We start from the raw sequence: 10,566 nt of genomic DNA on the forward strand, positions 1-10,566 counted from the left end.
CGAATACCTAAACTCGTTCGTAAGATACTGAATTTCGAAAAAAATGTCATTTTTTTTAATTCGCAGATAATCTACAAATGATAGTGAATGATTGAAAACAAAATCCACTATGCTTGTTATTGCGTCGAGAAATAATTCCCCCTCCAATATTTAAACAACCTCGGACAATTGTCTATTATTGTAAAGCGTTTTCCGTTCTCCTACGTTATGTGTCAAGTCACTGATGATTAAGTCAGTCGATTTTCTCCAAGCTTCCATGTACGATACCAAGCGCGACATACGATTGCGAAATAATACAATCTTTTGCAATGAGATATTGACCCTTTTGTCAATGAGTATCATAATTACACACAGTTTATACAAGATCCGCAGTCAGTTCCGTGAGGTCTAAATCATTAAAATGCTTTCCCTCTTATCGTGGTTTTTCCCTAATGCCCTTGTTGTTTTCGCGTTTATCTTCATATCTATCTACTTTTATATCCAACACAACTTAAGTTACTGGAAAAGAAAAGGAGTCCCTTCGCCACCCACTCACTGGTTGTTTGGAAACTTCAAAGATGCAATTCTTGGTCGAATGTCTGCTGGCAATCTACTTGGTAAACTCCACAAAGAAGCAGGAGATGAGCCATTCATTGGACTTTACGTCATGCATAAGCCTTTTTTCCTGATGAGAGATCCAGAGCTGGTCAAACAAGTTTTCGTGAAGGATTTTCAAGTTTTTCAGAATCGTTATTTTGCCGCTGTAAAATCGAAAGATCTTATTGCTAGCACTGGACTCTTTTCAATTAACAATCCTGAGTGGAAATATCTGAGAATGAAGCTTTCGCCAGTTTTCTCCAGTGGAAAACAGAAAAAACTGTTCTCTTTAATGATAGAGTCCTCGGAAAATATGAGAAAATTTCTTGGTGATCAGTTAAACGAGAACGAAAAAGTGCAAAATGTAGATGCATATATTGTGTCCATTAGATATATTACGGATGTTATATCTTCCCTTGCTTATGGTGTAAGAACCAATTCTTTTGGACAAGATCAAGAATTTTTCAACCGTAGTAAGTTATACACATATTACGACATTTGGAATACAATTTTTAGACCTTTAAAATTAAAACAAATTGAATTTAAAACGATTCGGTTACAATTTTTAAAATATTGAATAATGAATAATAAATAATATTGAATTATCTAATTAAAATGCTTGTAGAACTGAATAAGAACTGGACTTTTCAGAACGGAAAGGAAGTTTCGTGCTTAAGATTATATTTCTAAAAATCTTTATTCAATATTTAATGGATAAGTACGAAACAGAAGATTTTCAACTTGAACATATTAAAAGCTTCTAAGTAACAAATGTTTTCTGAATCGAAATGATTGAAAAATGCATAAGATTTTAAAATTAAATCATTCAAAATTCAATCCTATTGTGAGGATTCACACGATTTTTGTATCCCCTTCCTATCACCTTTGCTCCTCAATAATTTACATTTTTACTCAATATAATGCAAATAATATTAATTAATAATAAATGCAAATATTAATTATTCTCCCTATACGCGAGATTTCACAAAATTTTGATGGATTTCAAAAGGTTTCAAGACATTTCATGGCATTTTCAAGGACCAAAAAATATTTCAAATAATTAAAAAATTTTACGCAATTCAAAGAGATTTTCAAACCATTTTACGATTTTTGTGAGATTTCAAAAAATTTCAAAAAATTTCAAGCTATTACAAAAGTTTTATGGTATTTCAAACGATATCAATAGATTTTAAAAATATGAGGAAATTACTTAATTCAATTGCAAAAAGAATCTCACTTTTTCAAAGGATATGGCGAGATTTCAAGGGACTTTAAAGATTTTTAGGGATTTCCAGGGGTTAAGAAGAATTTTCGTGGATCAAAAAGAATTTTCAGCGATATTAAGAGATTTCGAAATATTTAAAAAGATTCACGAGATTTCACAAACTTTGAAGGATTTGAGGGTATTTTAGTAGGATTTTAAACATTTGAAAGAATTTCATAAGATTGCATAAGATTTGCGAATATTTCAAAGGATTTGAAGGGGTTTTACGGATTTTAGGAGATTTAAAGAGGTTTTTATGATTTTGCAGAAATTCAAATGATTTTCAGAATTTTCAAACGATTTTAAATTATACAAGTTTTATTTAAATTATCAAAACCGATCTGATATGAATAGGCATCATGATTTAAAGGGATTTTAAAACATCATTTATGTATGTAATATAAAATCTTAAATAATAAGAAACAAATTAAACAAATAATGATATAACGTGTGTAATGTGTACAATGGTATAAAAAGTAATTTCAACAGCCAAAACATGTTTCGTGACAAATATCGAAAGATTTTCACGACACCCCCCCCCCCCCCCCCCAAAAAAAAGCCTAACGTTAATACTGAACGCTTCCTAAACTTTTTAAATTAACAGTTCCATAACTGTTACAGAATTTTAAATTAAAGGTGAAATCATCGACAAATGAAATTTAGTGATTGTGAATTTTCTTTGGTTAAAGCTCTTTCAGCTTTAACAAACACATTCTCGTCATGATTCTCATGATGAATAAAAGGATAAAGGCAAATTTTCAGATCATAATGACATTTTTCACGATTAAAAAAAAATACGCGCCTTATTAAAAAAATAATTCATAAAAAATGTCCTGTTCTTTTTTGGTTGAAAAACTTTTAGTCTATTTTTTGTAGCTTGTGTAGTTACACCATAAATTACATTTCTTTATTCATACTCGTATATGTCGTTTTTTACGAATATAACAGAAACTATGCGTCAAATCAAAAGGTGATGAACCGATGGTCTCAGTTTGACAAGTATCATCTGCAGGAAATCGTACATCACGACAAGTTACATTTGCGGGAAGTCACATCTTTTATTCGGAAAAATTCTGGGGCCAGGAAAAATGGGCAAAAGTGCGGCAAGCCAAATATGCGGCAAGTCACATTGTGGCAGCCCTTATTTCCAAAAATTTGAAGCCCACAAAAAATTGCAAAAATGCAGAAAGTCACATTGTGGTAACTCTCATTTCAAGAAATGATAAGTTCACACAAAATTAGCAAAAAGTACTGGGTTGACTTGAATTATTTCTTTGGCTAATCACAGCGGTGTCTTCTCACCCCCCCCCCCCCCCCCCCCCCCCCTACGGGACGTTGGAAAGGGATGGATGTGTTAACTGCATTATTTTTTAGACAAATCACAGGGGCGTTTTTCCGCAATTTTTCCAATTTTTTACGGGCTTAAAATTTTTCCGTGTGAGAGATAACTCAATGTGACGTGCCGACACTGTCGTATACATAGGTCCGGGGGCTCTCGTGGTGGGGCATGTTCTCTTAAGTTAGCCAAAAAGTTTTGCGATCCTACCACCACGCGACATATCGCACTAGTCGAGAGGAGAAACATTTGAAAATTTAAACATGTTTTCTAGCCTCAAAGTCGAAGTGACACCTACACAAGAGAATATTGATGCAGTCCACTGCAGATGTACAAACTGTAGAAAAATGCCGTTTTGGTGTTTGATGCCGAAGTGCGAAGGAACCAGTAACAAATATCAAGAAAAAGATTAAGGTTTAAAGTGTCCAGTGATCCTATACTCCGAAAAGAATGGGAATGTTGTGTGCCCGGTTTTATTGTTTTGCGATTTACAGCACGTGTATGTGAAATACATTTTTCTGATAAGACTATTATTAGAGAGTGCGTCAAATATGACCAAGAAGGACAAATTATCCATTGTGCTCCTTTAAAACATCCGCGTTTAAAAAATGGTGCCGAACCGACAATATTCAAGAATCAGAATTCTTGTGGGAAATCAAGGGGATGTTTGCGACAATCGCTCCTATCTACGGAAAATAGAATTGTTACTTTGCTTATCAGTAAGTTTTTGTTACTATCGAAATCTCTTACTTTCGTCAAATTTCTGGGGAATTTTAATTGTTTTATATTTTTGAAAGTCGACTTAATTCAATATATTTCTAATCTTATCATATTTAAGCTTTACTATACATTCATTAGTTTGACTAAGCTTACAAATACATCAATATTATTTAAATTATTAAATACAGTGAAACCCTTAAATAGTCCTCCCTTCTATAGCACTTCCGAGAATTGACGCCGCGCCACAGGTAGGTATAACAAGAGCTGCGCGGAGTGCCCGGGGTCTGCGGTTTTCACTTAGACCAGCACTCAAGCGTAAACAAACAAAATTGGAGCTGTCTATAATGAGTTAACTCCCACCCACCGTAGCCCCAAAATCGGCGCTATAGAAGAGTTTCACTGTACACGTTAAAAACATTGATTTTATCACATTAAAATATCAAATTGAACCGCCACCACTCTACTATTACATCCCCTAGTATCAATTTTTTTAATTAACCAGAAGCTTCAATACGGGACCATCCCCCTCCATGAGAGTCTCCAGACCTGTGTATACGACCGTGCTTGCCGGTAACGTGATTTGATATCAATGTGACTTTTCCTAACATGACTTACCGTAATGTGGCTTACTGGGGACGGGCACAACTCAACGCCGAATTGATTTGTATATCAGAACATTTTCCATACATTTTGTTTAACTTTTTCGATTTTAAAAATGTTTAATTTTTATTACAATAAATATTTATTGTTTACCATAAATTATTATCAAATTATAAAAATTACATTACGTAAACATAAGAAAAATCTTTTATTTTCTGTTTGCAGGTCGTGAACCATTTAAGAAATCTCTCATAGCCTCAATTGTGCTCTTTGTAATATTTTTCTTCCCAGTTATCTCAAATTTCATAGTCCTTTTTCACACAAATATATTAGGAAGTTCTACAAACTATTTCCGTAATTTGTTTTGGGATGTAATGAACCAACGCGAAAGATCTGGAAATAAACGAGGAGATTCCATTGATCCCTTATTGGAAATAAAACACGAGAGGGATAAGTTAGATTTCGGTGAGGCAATTCAATTCAACCTTATATAAAATAAAATAAATGCATTTTACTCAAAGATTAGAATGTATTTTGATGAAAATGATTTATATAGATATTCCTGATGACACACTTTTGGCGCAGCCCGTTATTTTCTCTATAGCTGGCACCGAAAGCAGTTCTATAACAATTGCACAAACACTTGTAGAATTGGCGAAAAATCCTGTTCTTCAGGATCAAGTGAGAAAAAATATTAAAGAAGAGTTGAAAGAACATGGATTCACTTATGAAGGCATTAAGGAAATGAAACTTTTATATCAGGCCATTTCTGAAACTCTCAGGCTGTATCCTCCTGCACCAATTATTGATAGAGTTGCATTACAAGATTATAAAGTAGGACTTTTAAATTTTTAATTTTTATTAAATTGGCAGACTTTTACCCGGATCTGCCTGGGTATTAGCAAATGTCAACATAATTTTTCAGTTACACAAAATTTAGCGAAAGGACTGCTATAAAGAAATACACCCATGAAACCAAAATATATAATTTGCAATAGTTTTATTTATTCGATGAAAATTGTATTCGTAATGCAAATAAATAACTATTTCGAACTAACAAATTTTTACAAAAATTTCAAAAAGTTTTCTTTTTTTCTCACACGTTCAAATTATCAGCAAATAATTGGCCAAATTTTCTTTATTTGTAATAATTTTCTACCACTGATATCAGAAAAAGAAGAAAGTTACACAGAAAATTTTATTTTTTATCTGAATTCTGCATGCTTCAATTTGAGTCGTTCCCAAAGAAAGTCAGACAAAAAGAAAAGCTTTCAGCATAGAGGCATAACAAAAAAAAGTATAACACATCAAATTTTATTTTTAATCTCAATTATACATGAAAAAATCTTCAATTTGAGTCATCCGAAAAAAAAATCGGATTGAAAGGAAGGATTACAGCATAGGGTTCTAAAAAGCTCAATTTTCCACATTTTCATCATTTTACATATTTTTTAACCGATGATATAGAACACGAAAAATATGATACAACAAATTTTATTTTTTATCTCAACTCTACATGTCAAAAGTTTTTATTTTTTCAAGTATCAATAGAAAATCAGTTAAATTTTCCTCATTTTCTTGTTGTTCGTATGTTTCACACACTAATATCAAAAAAAAAAAATGTTACATTGCAAACTTTATTTGTTATCTCAGTTCTGCATGTTTTAATTTGAAGTATCCCCAAACAAAATCAAACAACAAGAAAAGGTACTAACATAGGATTTTAAAGTAACAAAATTTCCTCGTTATTCTTATTTTTTAACCACTGATATGAAAAAAGAAAACAAGGACAAAGCAAATTTTATTTTTTATTGCAATTCCACTTACCTGGATGTTCAATGTAAGTAATCCACGTAGAATATCAGATTAAAAAGAAGCTATCAGCATAAGGTTCTAAATAACCAAATTTTCTTCGATTTTCTTATATTACGTTTTTTAACCACTGACATAGAAAAACCATAAAAGAGCAATTTTTCTCATTTTTTTAAGAACCGATGTAAAGATGTGACATATCATTAAAACCTTCTCTGTGGAAATCGGGTCAAAAGAAAAGCATTCAGCATAGGGTTCTAAAATAACCAAATTTTCTTAATTTTGTTGTGTCTATTGGCATACAAAATTAAAGTATAACATAACACATTTTTATTTTGATCTTAATTGTATATACCAAAATCTTCAATTTGAGTTATCTGGAAAGAAAATCGAATTTGAAAAAAGTATTGTCTTATTTTACTAATTTTCTAACCAGTCATATAAATAAAATATTACATACCTAATTTTATTTTTAACTGAATTGAATAAATTATGTTTTCTTAGATTCCTGGAACGGATATTGTAGTAGAAAAAGGTACGGCAGTTTATGCAGCACTTAATGGCCTTCATGAAGATCCCAGATTTTATAAAGAACCATTAAAATACGATCCAGACAGATTCAGTGAGGAAAGAAAGGGTGATATTACCCCATGTGCTTACATTCCTTTTGGAATTGGTCCCAGAGCTTGCATAGGTTTTTATTGCAAAATTTTAATTTAATATTGTGTTTAAATTCCAATATTCATTTCTCTTAACAAGTATAAATTAATAATTAATAATTTGCAGGGGAGCGCGTTGGAATGCTACAAACCGCAGTTGGACTGGCAACAATTCTACGAGATTACGAAGTTGCTCTAAACCCTTTATATAAAAATGGATTAGATCCAAAAGCAATTTTTATTGAACCTTTAGATGGAGTTAAAATAGATTTCAAAAAAATTTCCAAATAATAATGAAGAAAACTTGCTCGTAAAAAATAAAGTGTTCAAGATTAATGAAAAGGTGCGAAATCGAATCTTTGGATAAACTATTTGTTATTATAAAAATCACATTTTACACTTTTAATTCAAGAGTGGGAATTTCAAATTTAAAAACTCTTGTGTAAATTGTTTCAAATATTAGAATAAATTCATATAAAAATCCGTAATATCTTATTTTTGTAGATAACTTTGAATACTATTAGATTCAGACATTAAAATATCAAATATAATGTTGAGCGTGATTTTAGTGAAAAGCGATTTCAAATGCAAATTATTATTATAAATAACATTCAAATTTGTAACTTTCTATGAAATTTCCTGACGATGTGTTTTTTAAATTTCTTGTTAAAAATATATGTTTCACTCAGTAGATTCAGAAATAAAGTTTTGCACTTAACATTAAAATTGCAAACTCTTTGCAAAATGTACAATTAAAAAAAACATTTGATTCTTTCACATTTTTATGCTATTGAAAACAAAAATTCCGGATATATTATAATTATTTCACTCTCATTTTCAAATTTTAATACCCCACTGATTCGGATATGTTTTGGGCAATGTATAGAAAGAAGCTTGTTTACATTTTTTCCTTCCGGATGACCATTATTCATTTTTCAAATAAGTACGACTAACTAATTGTAACATTTTAAGATTTGTACAATATTATCATTTAAGATTAAGAAAGTATCAGAGTCGTCCGAAATTTTACACCTCATTTTTCAACGGATCTTCACGTTAAAATATGTGATGAAAATTAAAAAATTCACAAAAATGACTTAAATTTGCAGGAAGCTTGATTAAATTGCTAGATTTTTATGATTTTTATAAAAGTCCTAATTAGGAGTGTTTTTGAGTCTTACTATACAAATTTGGGTTAGAAATTTAAAAATTTAAATTAATATTTTGAAAATTTTATTAAGATGGTATATTTTCGTGAATTTTATAACGAAAAAGTTTTTTAACTCTTAAAATACGAGTTTTTTAATTTTAATCAAAAATTTTTATTCTAAAACTCTCGAAAAATTCCTTTGCTTTAACTTACCTTGGCGGACTGAAGGAACCGAAAGAAGCACCTACAAAGTACCCTCAAAGACCTGAATGAGACCCCCTTCGGTTCCTTTTTAAAAACTCAAAAAACAGCAAGATCTACTTTTAAATTGTTGAAATTCTGATTCTACGTTAAAATTTCCATTAGAAAAAACAAATGTCATTAACTTCTGCTGACGGTGATTTCAAGCGCATCCATAATAGCTCAAGTAGTATGTTGCGCGCGAAGTTTAAAAATAAAATTCAAAATGGGCAAGTGAATGTAAATAAATATATGTAATAATTTATATGTCTAGTTTTACACAAACTTAATACCTTTTCCGATAAGAGTAATATGAAAAATGAAAATTGAAACAAGTCATTTACCTTTAGTCCTGACATCTCGTCTCGTATCCTCAAGGACACTGCTTGACTGCTCGCACTTGCGTCCCAGCGTTTTTGTCGGAGATTACCACTGCGTGGCGCAGGAATCCAAACAAAATTCTTAAAGTTACCAACGGAACGCGTTTTAACTGCTAATAAAAGAAGATGCACTTAAAGCCGCCTTCATCTCATTTAAATGACAGGTATTTTATTTTTTAAAGCTTTTAATGATGCAAGAAAAAGTATTGCGATTACTCCGTGAGTTTCTAATCAAAATTTTAACGTAAATCCGAATTTCAACTATTTAAAAGTTGATCTTGCTGTTTTTTTAGATGTGTAAGAAAGAAGCCGAAGGGGGACTGAGTGGGGTCTTTGATTGTACTTTGTAAAGGTTCCTTTCGGTTCCTTCGGTCCGCTAAGGTTTTAGGGAAAATAAACAAATCAAATTTCCAAATGTTCGATTGCTCTTTTAGATATTTGGATTTCAAACACAAATTTGTATTTTCTGACTCGAAAACCCCCCTCATATTATTTTCCATGGAAATCTTACAATTTAATGAATCTTTCAAAATTTGTGTCAAAACTGCGAAAAAACTTCCGGGAACAGTAAAATTACAATCGAGAGAAAATCACCATGCCTTAAGTGGTCAAATCAGATGGCGGTCAGTAAAATCGCATTCTCGAGGCATTTTTATTTATTTACGGTCGTAATACACCATCTACTTTTTCAATGTGCCAAGATGTGAACTCGCGAAATTACCTTAGTGTACCGGAGGTTCCAGCTACCAAATTAATTCGTTTAATTTGTTTAATTTCGTGGGATCGGGAGAATTCCATCTTATTAAAAGAAAATGCACTAAAACACAAGGGTGAATTTAAACTAATTTATAAAGTACACAGTCAAGCTTGGATATAATGTCAATTTTGGGACTGAGCGTAACATTAAATCTAGAATCTCGGAACTATATTATCTCTCTCCTGTTTATTCTCTTTCTTGGTGAATTTGGTATTAGGAAAGTTGTGCCATTTTTTTCGTGAGAGAAAATTTCCCTACCTGCCATGGAAGACTGTGAAATACAAATACCCGAGCTAATCCTCCCCGTCTAAATCTACGATTGGGGCAGGAATGCGTAATTGAATAATACAGCAATTCAGATACAGCAATATGAGCAATTGTATCTTCCGGTCCCTGATGATATATAATGGTTACCCTTTTACGTAAAACAGAAAGAAAGAAAGAAGGAGGAAAAAGAAAAACAAATTAGGAGTGAAGGAAGAGAAAAATAGAAACTATGTTATGTATTGGGATACATTAAATCAAAGTAGAATTTAATTAATAGATTTTATTTGTAATAATAAAAAATTGGTATTTCTTCTATCTTTGGATTTAGGACTTCATAAAAAAATTTTGATTTAATGATAATTAATTTTAATCGTTGAAAAATGAATATTTATGAAATAACACTATATAATTTCCTAGAATTTTTTTCCATAAATAAATTGGTAATTGAATATTCATAACAACAATAATAATAAAATTTTAATGTGCATAATGAAGAAAGAATAGAAAAGAGAATGCATCGATAGCGAATTTATTAAAGTTTTTTTGTTCTTTATCCTTGCCCTTCTTGCCCTTCTTTGCACTTCTCATTAAGGCTTAAATTTCTAAACTGGGCACTCACTGCAAAAACTTTTGACAAAGTAATTTCTTTTTTCGTATTTTCGCTTTTACCTTTTAAAGAAATTCTCATGAGCTTGATCGGTTTGTACGAGGGTGAATCAAATATTAACCGGAATTCTTTTTTAATATTTATTTATTTATAAAAAAATACAAAAATACTATTGATTATTTTTCTACATAGTCTCCT

General features: G+C 31.1%; 1 protein-coding gene across 1 annotated transcript; it reads left to right on the forward strand.

Annotated features, from left to right (window-relative positions):
• The first annotated feature begins 218 nt into the window (after positions 1-218).
• On the forward strand, positions 219-7,540 carry LOC117177847 (cytochrome P450 6k1-like). Its single transcript, XM_033368838.1, has 5 exons — positions 219-1,049; positions 4,722-4,961; positions 5,053-5,330; positions 6,813-7,002; positions 7,095-7,540. The coding sequence occupies exons 1-5, from the start codon at positions 401-403 to the stop codon at positions 7,256-7,258; spliced, it is 1,521 nt and encodes a 506-aa protein (XP_033224729.1). The 5' UTR covers positions 219-400; the 3' UTR covers positions 7,259-7,540.
• The last annotated feature ends 3,026 nt before the right edge of the window (positions 7,541-10,566 follow it).

The sequence above is a fragment of the Belonocnema kinseyi genome, chromosome 8 (genome assembly GCF_010883055.1).
Source record: "Belonocnema kinseyi isolate 2016_QV_RU_SX_M_011 chromosome 8, B_treatae_v1, whole genome shotgun sequence".
Taxonomy (NCBI): domain Eukaryota; kingdom Metazoa; phylum Arthropoda; class Insecta; order Hymenoptera; family Cynipidae; genus Belonocnema; species Belonocnema kinseyi.